The sequence below is a fragment of the Coenobita brevimanus genome, chromosome 14, assembly GCF_032717465.1.
Source record: "Coenobita brevimanus isolate Jiangsu-jjx chromosome 14, ASM3271746v2, whole genome shotgun sequence".
Lineage (NCBI taxonomy): Eukaryota > Metazoa > Arthropoda > Malacostraca > Decapoda > Coenobitidae > Coenobita > Coenobita brevimanus.
The window spans coordinates 7219683-7247361 of NC_136967.1; the positions used below are offsets into that span (position 1 = coordinate 7219683).

General features: G+C 42.3%; 1 protein-coding gene across 1 annotated transcript in view; it reads left to right on the forward strand.

The window, feature by feature from the left end:
- LOC145418171 (uncharacterized) overlaps positions 1-27679 on the forward strand; it is a 73657-nt gene that overhangs the window by 14039 nt on the left and 31939 nt on the right. Inside the window, exons 2-8 of the mRNA XM_080286692.1 lie at positions 12291-12548; positions 16190-16376; positions 16547-16683; positions 19017-19226; positions 21471-21684; positions 24541-24692; positions 25506-25745. Coding sequence (XP_080142818.1) covers positions 12291-12548; positions 16190-16376; positions 16547-16683; positions 19017-19226; positions 21471-21684; positions 24541-24692; positions 25506-25745 — 1398 coding nt within the window. The remainder of the gene's footprint in view (positions 1-12290; positions 12549-16189; positions 16377-16546; positions 16684-19016; positions 19227-21470; positions 21685-24540; positions 24693-25505; positions 25746-27679) is intronic.

Consider the following 27679-nt stretch of genomic DNA (forward strand, 5'->3'; position numbering starts at 1 on the left):
GGAAGAACCAGAGACATGGGATAATTCACCACCTTTCATTCCTTGTCCTTCCTGTGAAATTCAAGCCATCCTTTACTCTGTAGGTACTGTAAGAACACGACCGGGCTATTTTCTGTTTCTGACCATAGTGCGAGGCCATAAATACCAAGTATAAAGGAGAGGATGGAGAATGAAAGACTGGCTAAGAGGGTGTATGTGGGTGAGGTGGAGGGAGGGAGAGGGAGGGGTAGACCGAGGATGAGGTGGAGGGATGGAGTTGAGAGGTATATGAGGGAGGGGGGGGTGAGTTGGGGGGAGGGTAGTCAAATGGTGGGTGACAGAGTGACTTGGAGGCGTTTTGTCTGCGGCCACCCTTTGCGGGATTAGGGCGTCGGGCTATAGATAGATAGATAGATAGATAAAGGAATCTTTCTCTGTCTCTGTCTCCCTTTATCTCTTAGAGGTTTGACCCCGCGTTTTCCGCTGCTTTAGAGGTCACCCACCCTCGCCCAACGTGTGATACTCTGGGAACTGTCATTATCCTTCGATCTGTTTGTTTTTTCCCTCCTCACTCATCCTTACCTGCTGTGGCTCATGTTTTTTAGCTATGTTAAGATTGTTGTCGCTGTCTCGTCTGCCTGTTTGTCTGTCAGTATTTCTGTCCGTCTGCTCAATATGTATAGTCATTAACCGGTACGCATAGGCTATACACGTCTATCTTGTTACTTCGTTAGTCGATCCGTAGACCATTTTTGATAGGGTAGGCTACGGTGTTAATTTTGAGGGGTTTAGCTCTGTCGAAGGCTGATAAATGCCCTGAATACATTTCATATATTAATTTTAGTGCTGCCATTTCTTATATCTTGGCAAACTTGACCGTATTACCGTTCTGCAAGTCTCTCTTCCAGACTTCCAGATGTTAGTCCTTTTTTAGTGGTTATACTCATTTTATGCCACTTAACCTTTGCTTTTCTCATCACAGTATTAGTATTTATGAAGTGGTCTGTACTTGTTTCATGCCACGTAGCCTGTGCATTTCGACATACTGTTTATAATTGTCACCAGAAATGTCACTGTGTAGGCAGGTCACTTTTTACCGCCCCCTTCATTGCGTTTCAAGTCATTCAGTAATATTACGTGCTGTAGCGTATTCTCTGGGTCACGTAGGCTCGCTCCCGCCTTTACTTACTGAATCAATAAAGCGTCTGCCAGTTGTCTCACGAGTCGCTCGGTTTGAAATACTTTAGTCCTAGGTTACCTACGCCCTTGCCTCCTTTATTGTCTTACCTTCTTCCAACTTTTCTTTATCCTTCCTTGGTCAGTTTTTTTCCCACTTCCTCTTCTTTTTCTTCATCTACTGTTACCGTACTTTATCCTTTTTTTTTTTTTTTTTCCCGGCTTATTAACATTTTCCTTCCTCTTTGTTTTCCTTCTACCTTTTCTGATTTGTCTGTTCACCTCTTTTGCTTTTCTTCTTCTGTTCTTTATTAATCAGGTTTTATTTTTTCTATCCTTCATTCTCTTTCCTTTTCTTCTCCTTCATCTTCTCTATTTCTATTCGCCATCTTCTTTTTTTATTTTTTCTCATCCATCTTCGTTTTCTTATTTTTGTTATCATCCATCTTTTTCGTTGTCTTATTTTTTTTTCATTCATCTTCTTCGTTTCCTATCTTTTTATTCGTTACCTATTTTCCATACCTTTTCTCCACCATCTTGGTTTCTTATTTCATGTTATTGTCTTTCTTCTGTCTTGTTCTTCCGAGGTGTCGTGATTGTCAGTCATGTGAGGAGGGAGGGTAAACTGGTGTAAAGTATAATAATAACAGCAAATTTCGAGATAAGAAATTGCCCTGTCGTCTTCCCCAAGCTCATGATGGCAGGTGCACTGGTGTTGACTTGTTCCGCTTCTGTGGGGGAGGCCAGGGGTGGACGGTTGTGGATATTAAAAGAAGTGGATAAATGTGTACGAGACGAGTTGATGAAGGAAAGTTGGTGGATTAACGTCATAAGTAAGGTGACGTCGTCTCCATTTCTTCGTCTCTTCTTCATTTTCTTCCTTCCTTCCTTTTCTTCTTCTTCTTCTCTACTTCTTCTTCTTCTTCCTTCTCCGCTTCTTTTTCCTTACCGTAGCTATAGTTACACAGTTTATTTAACGTAGGAGAGAGCAATATCGTGAAGTTATTATCTCCATGAAGCCCTTTACTACGATGACTTTATCTTTCGTTTTAGGTGCCTCAGGATAATTAGATTTAGCTTGAAAACTCGTAATTATGAGATTGTTTTAAGCCTGTTCTTGTTAGCTCTCTATCTCTCTCTCTCTCTCTCTCTAATTGTGTTGGTAGCTTACTGTATATGTGGTTTGGTTATAGGCTACACGCTGCGTAGAGAGAGGGGGGGAGGGGGGATGATGAGATCCACTCTTCATGACAGTTTAAAGAGCAGTGGTCAGTGGTCAAAGGCAGCTTACCCTAAATTTCTGACCCCATCATCATCATCATCATCATAATTCCCACGATAAATGGGGAGCATATTATTATTACTATTATTATTATTATCGTTGTTGTTGTTGTTGTATCCGTAGCCCACCCGGTTATACCTTCCATTTGGACATACAGCCAAAGTCTTACGCTTCGGTGGCGACAAGCGGGACTTACCAGAGTACTGAGCAGCCAGAGGACGGAGAGGTGGTTATGTTACCGCTAAGTTTTCCCATAATTAATTAATGCGAAAAGAGTCTCGCATCGAACTATATCCCCCCCCCCCCTTCCCCTGCCAGGTTATGTTCATATCTAACTCGTCTTCATTTTTCCTCTGATTTTTAGTCTTGGGGCAAGCTCGTCTTCAATCTAATCTTACCATCTAAGTATTAGTCTGATTGCGTCAAGCGTGACTCACTGAACTAAGTAATGTGCCTAGAGGACAGAGAAATGGTTTCGTTACATCTAGGTACGAGAATTCTCATTATCGCATCATAAGTAATTAAATACTAGTAATTAAGCTCCCAAATGTGCTTTCCCTCCTCCTCACCACGATAGCTGGTTATTTCCTTAGCAACCCAGTTTCATCTTCAGTTTGATCTTCCTTTCGCCATATTAAGATCACATATCAGATTTTTTTTTTTTTTTTTACCGTTAACTTGGATAATAAATCTGATGGGATTTCTCATCCAACTTTATCTGCCTCACCTTCCCACATTATTCCCACACGTTAACTAATTTTGTCTTCAGCCTGATCTCTCTCTCTCTCTCTCTCTCTTTTACTGATATCACTGCCTGTCGGTTTCAGCTGGACGATTTGGGGGGCGGGGAAGAGCCTTCTTCTTTCCTATACTTGTCCCATTCTAGTAGTTTGGTCACTCTTGTAGGAGCTGCCTAGCATGGGCCAACTTGCCTACTGCAGTAATCATCTCTTCTTATGTTCTTATGGATATGTAACAGCTACTTTCGCGCATGTTTGATCCACATAATTAACTGGGTATCCGGCATCCAACCTCTCTTTCCCTCGCCATATTCCCGTAGCTAATCTTACCTTCAGTTTTTTCTTGCATCATGTTACAGTACGGTTCTGTTACGATATATTAGTAGACTAGGTGACAGGAGAGTACGAAGAGATGGTTTTACAAGTTTTTGGATGTTTAGGTTTTGGTTACATAATTGATCAAGAGATCGTCCCGCTCTCAACATTTTTTCTCCTTAGAGATATTTCTGTAGCTACGGCAATATTATCTTCAGTTTGGTCTTTACCCTCCGTATCAGAGTTTTGTTGTAGCGTGCGTGACAGGTATGAAGGTGTGAGCGCACTGAGGGAGCTTCACGATAATTAACTCCTTTGACGTTGACCTTTTTACTGTTGTTGCAGATGACTCTGTTCTGCTTTAGAGACACCCGTCATACTTAAATGTTAGGTACCACGTCTGTCCGATGACGTATTTATTCTTGCAACTCCCACGCAAAGTTAGCCTAGTTGTTTTATTGGAAACAGAAAACTTGTATACCGAATGGATTTCAGACTTAAGCTTCTCACTGGGATGACGCAGTGTACTTTCTTTTTGCAATGTGCGTACGGTAGCTTACATAATCCGCATCCATGTGTATATATAAATATACAAGTATATATACTGTATAATAAAATGTTTGGAATTTGTCTGTCTGTCCTCTATGTAAATCGAGGGGGATGAACACAGAACTTTCTGCAAGCTATGACAGGTGTAACACTTTACGACGAATGTAGACATGTACATTACAGTTGCTGAAGTGGCGCCTCCGAAGGCCAGTATAAGAACTCATTAGAAATACTCAGGTCAACATGGTGGGAACATGGTAGCCAGTTACCTTAGAGGTTTTTACTTCAACCGTATCACTTAGCTACAACGGATCGGATGGGTGGACGGATATGTGGGGTGGGCAGGGTAGGTAGGTGGGTGGGTAGTGGGAAAATAGGTTTGTGGTAGGAATAGGTCCCAAGAAGAAACATAGGTTCAGTGGGCAAACTGGGACCATGGGGTCTTCTCCCACAGGGAGGGTAGTTATCCAGGGTCCCAGTCCCAGGCTCAGCCAGTATGCACAATCCTAGGGTTTTTACCCTTGCAACGACGGGTAGGCCTGCTGGGTAAATATAAAAGATGTTCCCTAACACAACAGAAAGATCAGTAACAACAGAAAGATGTTCCGTAACCTATTTCATCTCCAGTTTCAGGCCACGATATTACTGTCTGGCTTCATCATACATGTCAGAAGTGAAGGTATGAACACATACTGGAAATGACGTGAAAGTTATACAGTTGGATGTCACGCATAACTGTGCATGGAATGTTCGTCTTGCATAAAAAAGTCGAATTGCATCACATTCTGCGGTATCACCTTCGTCCAACGTCATTGCAATCTGGATTTAGCAAGCCTTTATGAACTTCGAACGGGGAGGGAGTTGCATGACCGCTAAGTTTTTGTACATAAAATAGATACCAGTACAGTACGGATATGGTTGAATAAGCGTACAGTACCTAGCTCCTCTCTCTCTCTCTCTCTCTCTCTCTCTCTCATCCTTGCAATCCAGTCCGGTATTCGTGACGGTAATGGAGGTGTGGGGTCTATAAACCAGACAGGCGGCGACAGTATGACTCATAAGGGAGAGTTGCAACCATCCACCCATCCTTCCCACCGCGTCACCTCGATACCATGACAACAGGAACATCACAGGCCTCTTTCTCCTCCCCTCCCATTAGTCCACTGTCCTTTGATGCTATTGTGGTTTTTCTTGACAAGGTGGAGTTTTCATTAATTTTTGGCACATTTTGAATTATGGTCAAAGAGACTAATACATCTCGATGCCACTGTAACTGGGACCTATACAGGCGTGCCCCCCTCCTCTCTCTCTCTCTCTCTCTCCCTCCTCTTCCTCCTCCTCCTCCCTCTTCCTCCTCCTCCTCCTCCTCCTCCTCCTCCTCCTTACCATTTTTTGATGTAACCATGGCTTGTGTTTACAGAGTCGATTATCCTATAAGCTGAAATTACCGGCTTGGCGTAAGATCACTTTTGTTAATGATGCAGTTTCTCGTGACTGGTCGTGTTGATGGTAAGAGACACAGTGCCACTCTAGTAACCTATTTTCAAGACTAGCCCAATAATCCGCACCAGCACTTGTGTTTATAATTAATGTAAGCCCTCCAAGTCCCCTTCCTCCTTGACTGCCATAGCCTATCCTCCCTCACGTGGAACTATGCATATTTACCGTTACAGAGGGAACAGGAGGTGATCTGCGTTGATAAATTTCACATAATTCTGTTCAGTGGGCTACATTATGCTGATCTGCAAAATTGGTCGACACCGTCTTATACAAGGACCGATAACCTACCCAGCCTAGCGCACCAGTCCCCAGTGACGTCCTTCTTATATTTTTTTTCAACTGCAACCAGACAATTTTATTAAGCTTCAAAAATTCTAAGTAGTTAAGGGGTTTACTAGTGTTATATTTATCTCTTCCACTTCAAAAAGTCTGTCTTAAAGTGAATATAATTTGTCATGACAGTTCATCTAACAGTTACAGATTTTTTATGAATGGAGGACACCTGCAGTCTGGTGTATGGATTTTTATTTTCCTTTCTCTCTTTATCTTGTGTAAGAAAAAACAAAATAAATTGGGGAAGACATCCTGGGGCTCAGTGGGTTCCTTTTCAGTGTAGCTTTTCCCACCCACCCCCGAACGACGCCAGTAGGGGGTCAACGAACGCTGCTGTTTTGGTAGATCACAATTTGATAATGTTCTTCTGTGAGTGATATGTACTCAGAAATATACAACAGACACAGTGATGAAAGAAGGATCTGGGTTATAATTATGGGTTTCTTTCTAGCCATTTCTCCTACAGAAAACACAGACTTGTGAATTGCTTCCTCCTTTTCCTACCGTTTTGCTTCTCCATCACCACTTTTCTGCTTCACACACCATAATTCCTCCCTGCCCGTCATCAGTTTCACCTTCCTACTGTAACTCTCTCTCTCTCTCTCTCTCTCTCTCTCTCTCTCTCTCTATGTATATATATATATATATATATATATATATATATATATATATAAATACCATTGGGTCCAGGAATCCGTGTGCGAGGGATTGTGCTGGAAGGGTGCTAGGCGTACCGCCCTCCGCCTGTCGGCTCATATTGTCACGAAGCTCATGGGTCCCTACCTGGGGATTCCCTCCTTCATTAAATTTTGAAAATGCCCAGTTCCGTTCTATATTGAGGACACTGGGTGCCAGTGTGATATATATTTATATGTACTTATACATATCATCCCAGTTCGTCATACTTTCCCCTCCCTCCTCTCGTTCCCTCTCACTACCTTCTTACCTTTCTTAACCACGGGAGCCATACCTCAAGAGCTCTCTGTAATTTTCTCATTCTTACCAGGAGCCCCTGTGCCTTGTATTTCAGGCTAAATCAGTCTCGTATCTCCGGTTAAATCAGTAGGGGTGTGGCAGTATCTCAGGCAGGGATCGGTCGTTAGTGATTAGGGATATTAATGACCATGTGTCTGACTCATTTATATCAGGCCCTATACTAGATGATAGGGGCGATACTGATGGGGTGTTCCTTTATTGCGTTTCGCCTGGATAGTGTTTGTGCTAATATACGAGTTTAATATAGGCCTACTCGTCTCTCTCTCTCTCTCTCTCTCTCTCTCTCTCTCTCTCCCCTGTTTATATTTGGTGCTAATACCGGTAACATGTTGCAGTAAGATGATTTGCTGTTACTAGTTTGGGGGATCATATGAGACTTATCACTCTCTGATTCATTCGTATCAGGTCTTGCTAGATTACCTACTGTAAAGCTGTTGATAGTGATGATGGTGCCTTTTATTGATCCTAGGATTTATTTGCAGGTTATTTACTTGCGTCATAAAACGTTAGGTATATGAGAGTGACACACGCATACTTTCTTCATATTGCTCACTGAGGAGAAAGCTGAACTAAACCATCACAACTCCATACTAGCCAACCCAGAACGGCCATCGTCACTGACGTATTACTTCTGTCATGCTCCACCACCAAACCATCACAGCCTGTCCCACCTGCTCCTTTCCACTCACCCTACTCTTTCTCTACCTCCCCCAAAGCTTGTCAGAGTAATCTGTGACTTGCACCTTCCCAGGTCTCATATAATGCCCATCTTTACAGGGTGTAATCGTTTATCCTGCTTCATCATCCAACACCATCATAACTATTTTCCACCCACTCATTTTGGCCCACCCCACCGTTTTTTGCTGTTGTCTTTGAATTGTACCTCACCGACCTGCATTACCTGTATGGTATGTATAACAGCCACCCCCACGAAAGTATAGTACCTATACCTCCCCGGCATTCCCCACCAACTTTGCAGTCCATCCTGCTCACTCATTTCCATCCTCTCGGCCCATTTTTATATTGATGTGAATATCGTAATAATGACTGCCTTTATTACTAGCTGACCCACAGTACTGTACTAATATTCACGAGGTATCGTGCACAAGGTACTCTGCCCCGTTCATGCCCCGCCATCCCAGTCCATCCTGTTCATTCATCACTTTCTACCCTTCCCAATCCTTAAAGCTCAGAATCAACTTGTAAAAATCGTTGCACAGATAGAGATGATTTTTTTTTTTTTTTTTTTTTTTGGGGGGGCGGAGGGATTCTGAAGTGACCTGTATTGATGTGAAGAACCTGAGTACTAGATGGCTTAAATGGCCCTTATTTATTGAATCTGAACTGACTGGAATGAAAAGACTATGAAAAGCGTGAATGGATCTGAAATGACAGTGACAAACATAACAAGACATTTGCATCTAATTTGCCCTGAAGTGACGAGAAAGGGCCAGAATGGCTGTGAAGGGCATGAAATAACCTGATTGGTATTAAATAGGACTGAATGGACCTGTATTGTCCTAAATGAACTTGAAGTAGCCTGGACGGACCAAAACTAATCCAATATATATATATATATATATATATATATATATATGGTTTTGATAGAGTAACAGGGAGAGTAGAGTGGGCCATGAGAAGACAGAATGTGCCTGAGAGACTCATTCCAGCTGTCATGTCTCTCTACTGTATATTGATACAAGACCAAAAGTCAAGATAATAACAGGGACATCAGGAAATTTTGGAATAGGAGTCGGAGTACATCAAGGTTCAGCACTCAGTCCATTGCTGTTCAACGTAGGAATGGAGGAGGAAACATGGGAATGTAGGGGGGAAGGCCCATGGGAATTGCGGAGACTAGGGAAGAAGTGGTGGAAATGTTTAATAGATGGAAAAATGGAATGGAGAGGAGGGGAATGAAAATAAATATGGATAAGACAAAGGTAATGGTGACGGGCAAGAAACCAGTAGAAAGAATTCAGTCAGGAAAATGGCCATGTGGATGCTGCGGCAGAGTAGGAGTGAACTCAATGTTGTGCACGGAGTGTAATAAGTGGTGCCATAGAAGGTGGTCAGGTCCGCAGAATTTGAGAGGAATGCAAAATTTCCGTTGCCCAGCCTGCATAAGAAGAAAGGCGGAGGGAGATGATGCAGAGGATGAGCTAGAGGTAAATGGGGGCACACTACAGGAAGTGCAGCAGTTCTGCTATCTAGGAGATGTATTGGACTGTGAAGCAGGGGTGGAAAGAGCAGTTAGAACAAGAGTGGCGTCAGCATGGTTAAAGTGGAAGGAAATAGCTAGTCTACTGAGACACAGAAGTAAAATATATGAGGCCTGCGTTAGACCAGTGTTGATATATGGTGCTAAAACATGAGCGTTGACAGATAGACTGATGAGTGTTCTGAGGAGTACTGATCGTAGAATGTTAAGATACATGGCGGGAGTGAGATGGGAGGACAGAGTTTGAGTGAGAAGGTAGCCAGAAGGTGCGGGGTGAAGGATCTCGATATCATCTTGAGGCAGAGGCGGCTTAGATGGTTTGGTCACGTGAGGAGGAGTGAGGAAGGGAGCTGCTTGAGAATAGCAAAGGAACTGGAGGTGGTGGGACGTCGACTGCCAGGAAGACCTAAGAAGACCTGGAAAAGTGTTGTAATGCAAGATATGGAAAGACTGGGTATTGGAGAAGATTTAATCCAGGATAGGAAGCAGTGGAGAAAAGCCATCGCACGTCCAACCCTTGTTTGAATATGGGAACAGAAGGATGAAAAATGAAGATGATATATACATATATATATATATATATATATATATATATATATATGGTGCCTGAAATGAACTGAAGTTATTTGGATTGAACTGATTAGGGTAGACCAGAATGTTTGTCGATTTCCAGAAGGGACCTGAGGTGACCTGAACTGGTTACTGAAATAATTTGTTTCTAAGTAAGTTACATACACTACCCAAAAGAACCTCAACCTTATGACTGCCATAACATTTTTTACCTCCTAAAGGGACAGCCTCCTACGGTGCTGCTCCCAATAAATAAAGTGCCAGGTTATTGTATAGAAATCATTTGGGCATAGGTTAAGTGCACTAAAAAAAGGAAAAGTACCATGATTATGGTAAGCTATAACTACTGCTTTACCATGCAGTTCGTTTCGTTTTGTTTCATTTTTAAAGGCTCCAACATGCTTGCATGTGTCGGCCTTGGTCACCTAATGGCGGCTCTCCACGCTGCACAATCCATATCAGCCTCCTTGTTCAGTCCCTTAACCCTAAGGTCACACTTAATGACCTCGTCCCATGTCTTTCTTGGTCTACCCCTCATAACCCCACCCCCAATATTATCACTTCTCACCTTCCTCACCCAATTATCATCCCCCATCCTCTCCACATGTCCAAACCACCTCAATCTACCTCTCCTCATCACAACACCAATACACTCCAGTCCCATCCTACCCCTCAACTCTTCCATCATAAACCCAGCCCCTCCAGGCCTTGGACGCAGGGATGCACTGCACATCCACCTAATCATTGTCATTTCTGTACGTCTGAGCCGGCGAATATCTTCCTCCTTCACTGCCCAGGTCTCACTACCATACAGCATTACACTCCTAACACATGCTGCATATAAAGACCTCTTAGCACGTAGGGAGAGCCCTCTCAATGTCAGGAGAGGCAAGAGCTCTCTGAACTTCTTCCAACCACTTCCCTCCCTAGCCACAGAGCTAGCTCCAGCCCCACCTCCAGCACACAACATGTCTCCCAAATAACAAAACTCTTCCACACACTCAAGAGATTCACCAGCAAGTTCAATCCTTTCACATCTGACAATCTCCACCTGCTCACCCCGGCACGCCATTCACATAAAATCAGCATTATCTCGCAGTCTACCTCTGGTACCACTACATCTCTTATGCACCCATTTATCACACACACCGCACAAGATGGAATTACTTCCCACGCCCTTGTGGCAAACTGCACATGGCCACTCTCCCTCGTCTTTGACAGTACCGCCACCAACCGTAGATATCATCACTTTTGTTTTATCTGCATTTACCCTTAAACCCTTTTGCCCCATACCATCTCTCCACTTCCTAAACCTTACCTCTGCCTCCCTTCCGTTCTCTGCAATCAACACCAAATCATCAGCATACAACAACTCCCACAGGAGTCCGTTTCTAAAGTCACGTGAAAGGGCTTCAAGTACCATGATAAACAACATGGGACTCAAGACTGACCCCTGATGCACACCAACATTCACGGAAAACTCATCACTCCAATCTCCATTCACTCTCACCTGGGTGTGAGCACCCACATACATGGCCATAACCACCCTAACCAGCCACTCCTCCAAGCCAAGCTTTCTCATTGCCCACTTCACCACCTCTCTAGGGACTCTGTCAAAGGCCTTTTCCAAATCAACAAAAACAAATTAAAGATCCCTTCTCCTACCAATATATTTTTCCTGAAGCTGTCGAACAATGAATATGGCATCAGTGGTCCCCCTACCTGGCATAAACCCAAACTGCATCTCATCAATATTCACTCTTTCTCTAATCATACCTTCTAAAATTCTCTCCATTACCTTCATTATCTGATCTAAAAGCTTTATACCTCTATAATTTCCTCTTTCCAGGGCATCACCCTTCCCTTTATACACATTTACAATTACACACTTCAGCCAATCATCTGGGACAACACACTCATAAATAATCCTATTTATCAGGTCAGTGACTAAACTCACCCCTATATCGCCTGAGGCCTTCAACATTTCGGCAGTCAACCCAGACACACCTGCTGCCTTCCTCACCCTCATCCTGCCTATTGCCTCACTCACAGTAGCAGTATCAATCAAAGGCCAAGGGCCAGACACTGGATCAGCTGGCTACAAACCTTCCCTGTCCCAGTCAAACTCCTCATTCAACAACCAGTTATAATGCTCTCTCCATGCATCTTTAATATCCTCACTGTTCACCACTACCCTTCCTTCATCATTCTTCACACACTGCTCACCTATAATATCCCGATTATCCCTCTTCACCTGACGTTCCACCCTAAATATATTTTTCCTTTCCCCATGATTCAGGTTATCAAGTAATTGTCTCTGTGACTCAGACTTTGCCCTGTATACCTCTCTTCTAGCCCTACACTTGGCAGCCAAGTATTCCTCTTTGCTACCACCCTTCTTCCATTCCATAAGATATGCAGCTGAAGAAGAAAAAAATAGCAATGGGGTTAGATATGCCTATTGCCTAATTCCTGCCTGGCCTGCATTTTGCGTCATCTTAGTTCCAATGCATTTTAGCACAGTGCCAGTCCTACATATTCATACTTTATATCTGTGAAATTTATTGTTAAGTTTATTATATTTGTTGTTGATGTCCTTCACACTAACCTTACCACTTTCAATCCACAGTCAATTCAGAGGGTCTTCGTGCCATTAGCAATGTCCCGGTGTTCCCACACATCCTACAAGGCATTTGGTACTCATGGGAAGCAGGAAGAGACGTGGAGACTGAGATACGGGAGCATGAGATCAGGGGCTGGGGTCAACCAGTGAGCAAGGCAGTAATTCGTCGAGATGTTCTCCAGTATGTGTTTGCCCAACAGTCTGGCTGTCACACTTGCATCAGGTTCCTAATCAGATCCTGGAACATTATTGAGAGACTAGATGGTAAGAAACATCATTGACTAAGTAATTATTGTAGTTAATAGCTGCATATTTATTCATCTGTTGATTTGTCCCTTCATTCATCATCCAATCTTTTTAGTGCTCCATCAGGAGCATGGAGGCTCAGGACTACTCATTCCAGACATTATAGGCAAGATTGACCAGTCACCCATCCGAGTGGCATCATGTGAGTAATAACCCTGACCAGCCCTCAGACTTATGCTCTTTTGATTCACATACAACTTGAGTGCCTGAACCCATTAGAATGCCATTTGTTCGCTTTTACTGAGCTGCTTTCTCATATGTTAGTCTGAACTTTACCTCATTGAATAAGAGAATCTTGCATGAAGTGCTAAATTGGTTTCGTCTAACTTATGTCTACTAGAAGAGGACTACCTTTTTATTATTGTATGTTGAGTTCTGTTAAAGAATTCTTGAACACTTTATACTGGGAAGCATGATCAGGTCCCACTTGCCAAAGACTCCAGAATAATGTTATGATCCATTAGTTAGGTAAAATCCCTGTAATGACTGATTTATAGCCAGTAACATTGATGCATGGTATTTGATTCCATGATGTAGTCAAAGACCTGCCTGTGATGCCTGCTTGATTTTATTAATTATGCCGGGTGATGCCACTCTGATTATAAAATTTACAGCATGAGTGATAGGTCTACATTCATTCATTCTGTAGGGTCAGTAGTAAGTTAAATGACTAATATTTCTCTTTATTCTAACCTAACTTTAGACTTGTGCCCATTCAGAAACTACTTGAATACTCACATGCTACAGTGTGGTAGGTGGTGGTGACCATCATCCACTCACTTGATGTAGTCTGCCTGCTTCATCCTTCACCTGTATCGTTCATTTCCTGTAAACCAGGAAACTGTTTGCAAAGCTGGGTGGTAATCATATAACCAACCCACATGTGTTCCCTACATGTCAACAAGTGGGTTGGTGGAGGATTAGTGCCCCTCCCTGTAAAACAACTAACCCAAAGACAAATGGCCACCTGTTATGGGATTATGGTGTCTGGCTATAGATAGAGATAGAATTCTTTGTCTGCCCTCCTTTCTTCCTATTTCTCCTATCTTTCCTGTCATTTTTTATTACTCTTCGTTTCCTTTAAGGTGGCTTTACATTAAGTGACAAGCCTAATGGTTTCCTGTAAGGCAAGAAACCATATACAGGGTTGGGTGGTAACCATATAATCAGCCCATACATACGGTAATCCCGTATGTGTCAACAAGTGGGATGGTGGAAGGTTAGTTACCCTCCCCGTAAAACAACTAACTCAAAACAGACTGCCATCCCTTATGGGATTATGGCATCAGGTTGTAGATAGATAGGGATGTAAAGTTATTAGAAATTCTCTCTGTGGAAGAGCATACTATATATGTTGGATTATGTGTGCATGTGAAACTTCTCATATAGGTGATATTTGTAACAGTTTGAGCACTGTATTCAGTAGGATCTCATATATTAATGGGTTTTAGAATATAGCCCTCTGTTTCTGAGCCATAGGAATGTACGGTTGTTGTTGCTTAGCCCTGGTTTGTCTGGTTGAGCAGACTCATTGACCACAGGTAAGCAACTTCTTCTGTGGGGTCATCATTCAGTTGCAGTACAGAACATACATGATACAGGGATCTGTTGCCCCCTTTCATTTTGTTTTGTTTTTGAAGGCTCCAACATGCTTGCATACGTCAGCCTTGGTCACCTAATGGCAGCTGTCCAGGCTGCACGATCCATGGCAGCCTTCCTGTTCAGTTCCTTAACCCTGAGGTCACACTTAATGACCTCGTCCCACATCTTTCTCGGTCTGCCCCTCGCAACCCCACCCCCAATATTAACATTTCTCACCTTCTGCACCCAGTTATCATCCCCTATCCTCTTCACATGCCCAGACCATCTCAATCTACCTCTCCTCATCACAACACCTATACACTCCAGTCCCATCCTACCTCTCAGCTCTTCCATCACACACCCAGCCCCCCCAGGCCTTGCACGCAGGGACGCACTGCACATCCACTTAATCACTGTCATTTCTGTACGTTTGAGCCTGCGAATATCCTCTTCCTTTACTGTCCAGGTCTCGCTACCATACAGCATCACACTCCCAACACATGCTGTATACAAAGACCCTTTACCACGTAGGGAGAGTCCTCTCAGTGTCAGGAGAGGCAGCAGCTCCCTGAACTTCTTCCAACCACTTCTCACTCTAGCCACAGAGCTAGATCCAGCCAAACCTCCAGCACATAACATGTCTCCCAAATAACAAAACTCTTCCACACACTCAAGAGACTCACCAACAAGTTCAATCCATTCACACCTGACAATCTCCACCTGCTCTCCTTGACACACCGCACACATAAAATCAGCATTATCTCCCAGTCTACCTCTAATACCACTACATCTCTTGTGCACCCATTTATTACAAACACTGCACAAGATGGAATTACTTCCCACACCCCTGTAGCAGACTGCACATGGCCATTCTCCCTCTTCTTTGTACCGCCACCAACCCTAGATATCATTACTTTTGTTTTATATGCATTTACCCTTAAGCCCTTGTGCCCCATACCATCTCTTCGCCCTTGTGGTAGATAATGCTTTACCAGGGTTGGACCAGGGTCCTCCCATGTCAAGATGTAGGGAAGTATGGGGAGCTTTTGCATCTGGGTGAACACTGCATCTGCACCACCCATGGTGCACAATGCCACCACGTGTACGCTTCCTGTTAGCACCTGGAATGTAAAATAGTTCCTTTAAATGGCACTCCCAGATATACAGATCCCTCCTGCATTCACACTCCTCGTTCACATATACTGTACCTGCCTGTACATTTGAATAAACTGAATGAAAACAAATGACTGATGATTGTCAAGCACCAGGACGCTAATCAATGCCTGGGCTGGCTCACCATAAGCCAATAACCAGGGTAAGGTCCATAGGATGTAGGTGCTCTTGCCTGTGTTTGTTTTTCAGTGGTGTTTTTGTCGTCCTAGTGAAATTCATTACCTGAATCCATGGTTGTGGTTCAGCAAGAGTATTAGGGCACTACAGTATAAGTTTAGGGCTCACAAATACTGTACAGTAGTGTTTTTTTTTTTTTTTTTTTTTTTCCCCCCCCTAAAACCCACCACTTTTTGTTAGTTACATGTAATGTTATCTAGTTAAAGTATTTACTTTGGTCTGAGATTATTTTTCACTCTTACTCTACACAGTAGCTGATATTTTAACACTATTGTTTGTCACCAACCAATGACAGCATATTTTTTTATTTATGTAGATATTTCACTTACCTTGATGATATGATGTATTAAGGCCTTAAAGCAAAATTTTTATGTACCAGAAAAGCTTCGCACCCATCTTGAAGGCCAACCTTTACAGTACATGCATATAGTACATATATATACTGGTACAGTACATGCAAACTCAACCCAAATGCTGTACAAGTCTGTATTGTCTTTTGTAACATCTGAGTGTTATCATAGCCTGTACAGTAGTGTATTTTATGGACGATTATTTGTTCATTTTATATGAAAATATATAGGATAATCATGTTGATATCTTTACCAGTGCTCACAATATTAGGCACTGTAGCAGACAGTTACTTCAGATTAAGCTTCTGTATTTTTTAGGAGCATGTGTGAGTATGGGTGATGGGCACATGACTACAGGAGGAGATGAGCTGGAACGTGAGGTGTGTGGATGGGTGGAGAGCAGTAGGAGTGGCGTGACCATGTTCCGAGAAGATGACCCCACTCCCATCCTCTGCAGGCCAGCACTGCATGGCTTTTATCATTTTGCTTGGCAAAACACATACAGGTGAGAAAGTGCATGTGTGTGTGTGTGTGTGTGTGTGTGTGTGTGTGTGTTTATTTTCACGCATTTCTCAGGTCTTGTATAGTGAATGATTTTTCATAAGTGTGATTCACTAAGCAGTGTAGTGTATTTTTTTTTTTTTTACCAGTGAACCACTTTCTCCTTATCATCAGCTCGGCAGGGGAGTGTGACCACCCAGCGGCACGAGTGAGGTCCTGCCAAGAGCCTGGTAGTCAGTTCCTGGTGGACGCTCAGCATTTCTCCATTCACTACAAAGCCTGTCAGGGCATCTCAGATTCCCACAATAACAGTAAGAAGCCAGAGAGGAGGGGGGAGATGGGACAGATTTAGAGTGCTATAGTGGCAAATTAATGGAAGTTATGCATACCAGCAATAAGAGAAAGGCATACAGAGGGAGAATGTGGGAAAGTTGGCAGGCAGATACAAGGTGATATGTTGGCAGTCATATATTTATTCATCTGCCACTCCCGTGACAGTAGTATGAAGTAGAAGAAAAGAGGGAAGGGTTGGTGTTATTCAGTACAGTACTGTGTTTTACTCATATGTGTGTCAACTGTATGTGGGTCATGAACCCATTGGGCTCAGAGGAGTCATTTTTATTTTATTCTTGCCATCTTTTGACGGTATTATTCAGGTTTACATAGACTTTTTGAAATGGAAGGGTTAGTTACAGCCTTATTAATCCCCCTAGAACACAGTAGGCCTTTCCTAAGTTGAATACAGTTAGTGGTATAGCACTGAAACTATAAAATCATCTGGTACCAGTGGGCATAAACTAAAAATGTTACCCATATTCAAGTGGTTAAAGTTAGTCAGTCAATTTTAGCTAAGTCCCAGCCTTCCCCCAAAATAATGCACAGCCTACAGTAGTCAGATTATATCCAGATCCCCAGTTATACTGTTGGGTGAACAGGGACAAGGGAGAATGAAACTGAGTTTTCCAATTTGACGCGGTGGAGAATTGAATTCAGGTTCTTCCAATTAAGAGTTGGTTATACTGACCAGTGCACCACTGACTTCTCGAATGGTCAAGGGGTTATGATTCTAACACACCCACAACAGCAGTAGGGGGCCGGGAAAATGTGGGGAGCGAAATCTGCTATTTGATATTGCCAGGGTAAATGCTAGAAGATTTAACTATTGAGGGACACAAGTAAGAATACAGAATCCTTCAGTTTTCTTTGAGCTGGAGGTGAAAGAGATTGAATTACGTCATATATCACTGAAAGGCAGACTGATTTCAGATGACAGCATCTAAATCTGAGTTTGACTTCATTGTGTTTCATTTTCAGCATGCATGCATGCATCGGCCATGGTCATCTAATGGCAGCTGTCCATACTCTTAGATCTCTAGCAGTCTCTCTGTTCAGAGAGTGCGACCTCATCCCATGTCTTTTTCTGTCTGCCTTTTACAACTCTACCCTTAGCATTTACACCTCTAACCCACCACACACAGTTGTCAGTCTTCATTCTATCCACATGCCTGGACCCTCTTGATCTACAGTTCATCACGACACTAATGCATTCAAGTCCCATCCTTCCATCCTTCCTCTCAACTCTTCATTCGCAATTCTAACCCCCCCCCCCTCCCAGCCTGTTATTCAGGGATGAACTACACATCCGTCTTATCACTCTCATCTCTGTTTATTGAGCCAATGAATATCCTCTTCCTTTGCCACACTTTTGTACAGCATTACACTCCAAACACATGTTGCATACAAGGACCCTGTAACATGGAAGAACCCTCCCAGTGTTAGGAGAGGCAACAGCACCCTTAACTTCTTCCAACCACTCCTCACCCTTGCCACCAAGCTAGTTCCAGTCCCATCTCCAGCATATATCATGTCCCCCAAATAGCAAAACTCTACACACTCAAGAGACTGGTCAACAGGGTCAGTTCTTTTTCACCTGACAGTCTTTACATGCCTTCCTTACACACTGCATACATGAAATCAACATTATTTTGCAGTCAGCCTCTAATACCACTGCAGCTATTATGCACTCACATATCACAAACACTACACAAGTTGGAGTTGCTTCCCACACCCTTGTGGCAAACTGTGCATGGCCACTCTCCCTCTGCTGTGGCAGTACTGTCCCCAGCCCCAGGTATCATGACTTGCTTTACCAGCATTTACTTTTAAAGCCTCGTACCCCATTCCATCTCATCACTTCCGAACCTCTCTTTAGCTACCCTCTCAGTTTCCATGGTTAGTACCAAGTCTTCAGCATACAACACCTCCCATGGGAGTTGTTCTGAAATCACGTGAGAGAGCTGTGAGCACCTCAGTAATTAGTATGGGGCTCAAAACTGACCCCTGATGCTTACCAACATTCATGGAAAATTCATCACTCAAACCTCTGTTTACTCTCTTCTGGGTGTGAGGACCCTTGTACATTGCCATAGCCACTCTAACCAGCCACTCCTCAATCCCAAGCCTTCTCATTAACCACTTCATCACCTAGGGAACATTAAAAATTACTCTCCCTTTCTGGAAAGTATGTAGTGTCATCCACCATACTTGCAGCAAGTATGTCTTAGTCTACTGAGTAAACTTGTATAGTAAGGCCCTCAGCTGCTTTTACCTATTATACAACTAACCATTCTTCTTCCACTCCCAGATGTGGTGTTTTCCTGCTTGGGCGATTGGCTCATTGGGAAGAACCACTTCTTTGCTGTGGCCAACACCAAGGAGTCACGCAAAGATAGGAAGTACCGATGCTTTGTGAAGGACCGGGAGGATGATCTTTACTTGGGCCACTCCATCACCCCTGAATGTTCAGTTCTTAATACTCCAGAGAACAGTCCCATCAGATTTCGCATGACACCCGGTATGCATGTTAATGAAAATGTATGATGGCTTAAGAACGTGTGTTAGAGAGAGTGGATTTGAGAGCAAGGAGTTTATACAGTCCCAGTTCCACATGACACTTGGAATGCATGTTACTGAAATGTATGAAGGCTCAAGAACATGTATTTGAGGGGGTGGAGTAGAGTGCAGTGATAATACAGTAGAGGTGGTTGTGCACAAGGAATTCTTCTTGAGTCCCCTTCTGTTTCTTGTGGTGCTTGAAGTACTGTGGGAGTTTAAATCTAGGTTACAACGAAAATTGTTTTATGTGGATAATGGATTACTGATTTCTGATAGTAGGGAGGGTGCAGTTGTGAAATTTAAGAAGTGGAGGGACAGTATGCAATGTGAGGGTAGAGAATGAATGTGAGGAAGACAAAATTATGGTTACTGGGATGGACAGAGGCTCATCGATGATGAATGGACAGCGACCTTGTGTTGTATGGGGGGAAGGGGAGTTAAAAGCAGAGTACTGTAATTCCATCTTAGGTGGTGTTTGAAGAGGGTGGGTATGTATGAGAGTTATCAGCATGAACAATATTTTGCAAAGTACTGTATTAGTAATTGTGTTGTGTCATAGGCACTGGAGATCATGTGGTCCATCCATAGCTGGAGGAGATTGATGTGGGATGCATGGATCTACTTGGGGAATATGATAAGTGTAGGGTGAGGTGCAGAAGACAACATAGTTACAGAATCAAAAGTGGTTGGAAGAAGTGTAAAGCTGTTTCTGGAACTGACAACTAAAGGTTAAGAGGTATTTTGGGCATTGGGAGAGAAAAGTGATGTGCATGGGTAGGCTGAAATGGGCTGGAAAGAATGAGTGAGAGTTGTTGTTGTTGTTAATGATCATCCCTGAGATGTCTGGCTGAGCAGACCCACTAACCACAGGAAAGCAGCCACCTCAGCATGGTCATCCTGTCCAGTGGACTGTTGTTCTTTGCAGTTGACATCGCCCTGCATCAGTGAGGCATGGGAAAAATTGTGGAGGTTTGGTTTCTAGATGGATGCTGCATTTGCATCTTTCCACCAGTTAGCAGGGGCACCATAGCAGGCTCCACATCACCCCGTTATTTAGTTACTGTTTGTGGTTACCAACCAGCATTGTAAATAGTTTCCTGGGCTCCAGGAAAACATTAGGCTTGTCACTCAGTGTAGAGCCACCTGAAGTAGAAAGAAGAGTAATATAAAGTGACAGGAAAGAAAGGGAGAAGTAGGAAGAGAGGAGGGCAGACACAGAAACAGAATGACTGAGGTGAAGGAACAAGTAGACAGCACTACATCAGGTGAGTGGATGATGGTTGCCACCACCTACCACCTAATGTATGAAAGTAACTGTATGCAGTACTGGACAAATCTGATTGTAGAATGAACATCCTTTGCTGGCAAAAAAGGAAAATGTGGCATCAAGTCCTGATAATGGGACCTAAGGGTCACTAGAATAATGAAAATAATAACAACAATCTTATTTCTTTCTCTTTCAAATTTCATTTACTCTCAGTTTAAGCCATTAATTGTACATTTTCCTGATTATTTAATACTGTGTTATGTTCCATAATTACCTTATATCTTTGGTGATGGTAATACAGTATTAGTCTAAATTCATGTTAGACTTTACCATTAGAAAGTAATTCATTTGACAGCCTTTATTGCATATTCTGCCATTATCAAAATTAGCCCCACCACTCAGAAGACTTACTGTTTATTACTCTTCCTACCATCAGACTCGAGTATTTTATTCATCATAGGAGATACATTTTTGGATGGCAGGGTTTAGATATAGCCTTCTTCAATACATTCTTTACTAGGGTGTTCAGAGATTAATATTACAGACTGGTGGTAGCAAGAATATCAGTAAGCTAAAGAAGACATGATTTTTAAAGAACACATGCAGGTTTTGGAACCCCCTACAATATGACATGCAATTGAAAGTTCATTTTCTTCAGATGTCAGCTAGCCTTAAGAACAATACAGTATAATATTTGACTACAGGCAGTGAAAAAATAAAGAGGCTTATAAGATCTCATGCACTGATGTTGCTTCCTAGCACCTGACACCTGGATAGCCAAGAAGTGTTGTCACTGCTCAGCACTGACTGTGAGGACCACTGTTAAACATATACACTAATTTAATCTATTTTCAGTAATTTATCTCCATCCATATCTAAAAAGAATTGTAAGTTCTTTAATGAAGAGATTATCACACCCCTCCCTTTCATTCCTAGCCCAGCATGAGAAAATTATACCTGGCTGCCTCTTCCCCCACAACTTGACGGGGCGATGGGAGTCAACTGGGTGGGGTGAGGCAATGGTGGAGATTAATTCAACCCATCTGCTGGAGACCACCACCCGAGGCTACTCCACTCGCACATCTGCTCACGTTTGTCTGGAGAAGCGTGGCAACAGATACCTCATGGCCCGCCTAAGTGTGGAGGGATGGTGAGTACTGGAATGAGTTGTTTTAATAGTAATGGTAACAACCAGTCCAATAATAACCCGATAAGGTTTAGGGGCCCAAGTCTGAGCTACTGTAGCCAAGTACTGTACATTAAAGGGTAGATGACCAGACTGCTTCCCTCGGGGAAATTACATGATCAAAAAACTTTCAGTCACATCATGGGGAACAAACTTATGTAAGTCCATCAGTTTGAGTGGAGTATTCTAGCCATTAGACCAGCATGTGCTTGTATGGAGTGTGGACTTTTATGAATAACTGTACTGTACAGTGAGGTGGCATTATATATTATATTTTTTAACACTTTCTTAGTTTGCTGTTAAATCCCCAGTAAATGACAGAAAAATTGCCTACCAAAGTTTTATTGCTATCTGTAATGCTGATTTACCATTTTCCCTACTTTCCAGTACCAGTTGTTTGGAAAAAGTAATGTTATTATTAATGACATTTCTGATATATAATGAGGATTGCATGTACAGTACAGGGAAAGGTGGGTTATCCCATGTAATTAATTGAGTAGAGGTTAGTGACAGTTTGCTGAGGATTCTGGTAAACTTGGCATAAAAGGAGGTTAGAATATTTCACTTCTGCCACTGATTTATTCTCAGGCTGTTTAATTCTCTTTGCACTCACTGTTCCCACTAACCAGTAATTAGATTTTTTTTTTTTTGCACATATATTTTTCATTTGTGTGCATTCATCTCTTCATTTCTCTTTATTTTGCCACATTCTTCTCCAGATACTGTATTGCACTTTTTTTTTTTTTTTTGACTAATAAATAGCAACCAGTTTAGACAAATGTAGAAAGCTAATAATTTCTTTCATTATTCATTAGCAATCTTACTTGTTTACACAAATGTCATACTTTTTGAGTCATCAACTTCATTCTTACTCATCTATATTTTACACAGTACTGTGACATTATATTTTCCATCATTGAAAATAATCATTGCTTCTATCCTTTCCTTGTTTTTCAGTTATATATCATATTTTACGGCTTATCTCTGAATAGCATTGGGTAAAGACAGGAATGAGATCCAGGGCTTCTGTGGTTTTTCAGCTCATTGATCATTTGGAGAAAATGAAATTTCAAGTTCTGTAACTCTTCTTCCTTTATTGTAGAAATTTGCAGCTGACTGTAGCACAGTTGATGGCCAAGGAAATTGCTACATCATCATACTGTATTAAGAAAATAGATATACAGTAAATCCTCATTTTTCGCTGCTTGGATATTCCACCAAAACTGCGCAAAACACAAAACGATCAAGCGTGAAGTTAAGAATCAATGGGAAAAATAGAGGAGCATCTGGTGGGACATGTCCCTGCCCTATCAGGAAGTACTATAACACCAAACAGGCCCTACCCAAAATTAAATGAAGAGTCTTTACTAGTGCTAAAACAGCATAACACAATAAACATGTACCTGAAAAGACATTAAAGCTGTTGTAAAGAGCTGCATCACCAAAAATCCTTACCAGAAATCAAGTGAAGACTGGCTTGAGTGGCAAGTGAAGGTGTGTTGAGGGTAGATGGGCTAGTTACTAGGTGACATGGGCCTCTCTGGGGAAGCCCCATCACCTATGCTGAAGCCCTCGAAGTCGAACTCAGGCTCCAGCACCTCCACTTCCTCTCTGTCCATTTCTCCTTCATCCACCCCTGCTGGCACATCCAAGTTTTGCAGAATAGCAGCCACATTCTGTCTCTCATGAAAATATTGTGTGATCCGGACTTGTCTCTGTTCCTGTATGTTTCTGTTGTAGTCGTCGGCTGCCAGCTGGGTGCATCGAAATGTAGGGAAATTCACGAATTGAGACAACTCGGAAACTTGTTTCTTGCACGAAAAACGAGGCATCGAAGTACAATGCTTCGAAAAAAGAGGATTTACTGTACTGTAATTGGAAGAGTGAAGTAATGGAGGACAGTTATTGACATTCACTCTGACTTGCAGTATAAATTTCTAAAACCCTTTTGAAATGTAAGCATTTAGACTAGCCTGTTTTTCCCAGTTCAGTACAAAGTGATGGTAAATATTCACCATCATCATCATCACTCGGACCTCCTTTCCCACCCTAGGGCAGGGTAAGGAGTAGCAGTGTCCAGACAGCCAAAATTTGCCCAGTCCAATGGGCCACGCTTCCATTCACTCATCATTCAAGCTCTGAGAATCCTGGCCGTATCGGATACGCCAAAAACATTCACCACGTTCTGTAGCTTCACATAATCGTATCCGATAGAGTCAGTCCAGATGCTGCCAAGTTAAAAAGGGGTGCCAATATCCCTGATCATGCACTTCTCACAACATTCATCCAGCTAGCTCGATCTCCTGTCAGTTACCTAGCCTCACCGACTTCCAAACCTCTCTTCATCCACCATATCTCTCCACCTTCTCCTTGGCCTACCTCGTCTCCGTCCTTCTTTAAATTCTCTTAGATATACCTTTTTCACCACTCTATTGTTATCCATTCTCTCCACATGACCATACCATCTCAGTATGCTCTCTTCGATTCTGGTGTCCACTGACTTCCTCACTCCACATCTTTCATGAATCACATTATTTCGTATCCTGTCCACCCTCTGTACTCCACATACATTCCTCAGCAGTCCCATCTCCACTGCTCTTATTCTTGACTTTTCATTTTCATGCCACACCATAGTCTCACATCCATATGTTAAAGTTGGCACTAACACTCCTTCATGTAAGCCTCATGCAGCTGCAACACTCAAGCCTCTGTTTCTTATCAAGGCCTTCATTGGATGGTAAACATTAATCATATATTTTGACTTGGAGTATGAAAGTATATGTCATTCAAGCAATACCACAGTTTTTCTCTTTCTTACAGCCAGACTGAGTATGTGTGCTGGGAGCTGTTGCCACGCCACCAGAATATTGTGCGTTATAGAGCGAGCCGAGCACTTGTCTATCGTGATTTCCAAGTTTGCGACTACTCTAACTTCAAAAGTGGTCGGGAATGGAAGTATGATACTCTCATTGGTATGTGTTGGGATTTTTATAAGGATTCCATTATGGAGGTCTCTTAATTGTGTGAGCATATGCATTACTTTTGAAGAGGAGTATGAAGTACAATAATACAGTACATAATGAAAAACTGAGGGATGCAGTTAAATGTACTCTTCCCTTCCTGGGTTTCAGAGTGTTTTGGATTTATAAGAATTGATTGAAGTTTTAGTACTGCAGAAGGCTTACTGTCTTGATGACTTCATACTTTCAGTCTGAGGATACATTTAAGAATTTTTAGATTGTTGTAATTTCACTCTCATCTTAAATGTCAGGACCAACTGCTTAGCCCCGGGCTCCTACGCTCCTCTTGGGGCAACGTATGATTGGTTGATGGATGGATGATGGATGGTAATACAGTATTGTAAAGAGAATAATACTCTACTGTGCTACAGTAATATGCTTTTTGTTTCATTATTTGAATTTGGTAGAAAATGAATAGAAATTGCACCATACAACTTGAGGCAACTTCATACATCATTGAGGAATTATATCCACATATTGCACATTAATATTGTCTGTTGGTAAGTACTTCAGTTATGACCCCGTTTGATCCCTCTTCAGGTATGCGTAGAGACAGAACATATGCATGTATTGTCAGTAGTGATACAGCTGTTTATGAGCACTACATTTATGTTCATACTGTTTATTTTGTCACTTATCACACCTGAAGAAGGGGCAAGAATCACTATAACTTCCCAATAAACATTTCCTTATGTTGGTGTAATTTTTCTGTTTGAACAGTTAATGGCACTGTATCTAGGTACATCCTCTGTGTCTCATTTGCAGCTGACACTCCTAACCCCATCCCCTGCCCTTTTGGTGGTCGGTTCACATTTGGTCAAGTGGGTGGATCACCACTGAGACCAAAGGTGGTGGGAGGTGTGACCAAATCTCCCCTGGATTCTTACCCCTGCCGTCAGCGACTGACCCACCTGGCTATTTGTGGAAGTGAACGCAAGGTGATAGTGGTAGACTTGGATCTCTGTGTTTCACTTGATAAGGATGGCCACCCAGAAGACTTTAACAGTAAGTAAACATAATTAACACTATTCATTTGGTGTAGGATGATCATGATCAGTCATGATTATAGGTCACATCCAGTAGTGAAAATTTAGTTTGGTCATCACAATTTCCATTTTTAAGTATAGTATGCCCTTAGCCTTCCTGTTGTCAACCTCACTAGCAATATCATCAAGTTTCTCGCATCTACATAGTCTAAATTGTTTAATCACTTCAGTCAAAGAATTGTGCCCTGAATTTGCCATTAAATGCAAAATGTGTTATACAGTAATCCCTTTAAGACCCGGACATCCCAAGTCCCAGACATTTTGGGCTCGGGTCTTTGGACACCAGAATGGCCAAAAAAAAAAAAAAAAAAAAAGCCAATATGTGTTCATCCGGACTTTAAATTTGCTGCGTGGTAACGAACAGCTGTGTTTTGGCACTTAGTTACACTGACGACCTTTAGAGCGCCCCTGCATTCCTCCCCAGTTCCCACCTACCTACCCTCATGACTACACGCTCGTCGCCATGGCTGCCCACGGCTCGTTTTTGTGAATAGACAGTGAATAAAATGCAATGCCTCGCCACTAGACCACATGGGAATTTACAATGTTGTACAATGTTAAGAAATTAGAATTCAGAGTGCAAAGGGTTAAATGCAGAGAGCAACACTAGCGTGTTGCAACTGGCATGGCGCAAGTAAGAACAGAATGTGCAGTGTTAAACAATTATAATTCACAGTGCAAAGGATTAAGTGCAACATAACACTGGATTACTGTACTTGCTTCAAGTGCACTTCACCACTCTCAGAGCCATAGAGGAGGCGTGATGGCCATGGACGCGTCGTAAGTACCCTGTACACTGCTAAATATTTTCCATACTTCTGATTTCTCATTCTCTGGTTCCTCTTCATTTATTTCGTGGTTTCTGTCCCTTATTTGTGTGAATAAGGTCTTAAATAGGCACTGTGCAGGTCCAGTAGGGAGTTAGTTAGGTGTTTTTCAAAGTTAGGTTGGGTTAGGGTCCATAAGTACCTGTCCAGGGAGCATTTTCGCAAGTCCCAGATAAACCCAAGTCCCGGACATGCATTTGGCTCTATTACATCGGATCTAGGAAGGATTACTGTAATTCTGAAAAAGATAATACTGTACAGTTGTTTCTAACCTCCACAGTCAGAGTTGTGTCCTCATTGCTAAATAAAATCATCTGGCATTTGCTAGAATGACATGAAAATGAAGTGCCTCTTGTAGGCTAATCAGGATGTTATGCTTATTTTCATAGACCCCGTGAGCACAAGTTATCTCTATTTACATTTTTTCTTGCCACCCCCAGATAATTTTATTTATTTTTGAAAGCATCTGTTTTGGTACGGTACCTGATTGCTACCTGAAGGAATAGGTAGAGTTGGTTCCACCTTACCTCACATGCATTTATGTATAAATGAGGTTGAAATCATTTCATTTCGGGTTTGTTTATAAATGCTTCAACATGCTTGCATGTGTCAGCCTTGGTCACCTAATGGGAGTTCTCCATGCTGCTCGATCTCTGGCAGCCTCCCTATTCAGTCCCCTATCTCTGAGGTAACAAGTACTGTATAGGTATTAAGGAGCAGGGATGGCATATCCTTTTATCAGCATAAGAGGGAGGGGATGGGGAATTTTTCAGCCCTCCTCTCTGACCTCTTTTAGGCATCACTTACAACAGTTGGGGAAGACATGAATACTATATTTTCTAGCTCTCCTGTCCCTAAAGAGAAGCCTTTTTAACCTGTCATTTTTCGTGTACCAATAGAAAGTAATCTGGATATAACATACTGTAGTATGCATCGTAGCTATAGCTGAACTCACATCTTTGGTAAGCAGATGAAAGTGGTGTGGTACTGATAATTTACTGTATTTAATTCTTGCATAGATTTAAAATGAAGTTCTCAAGTTTTACAATAATTTATTGTAGGTTAG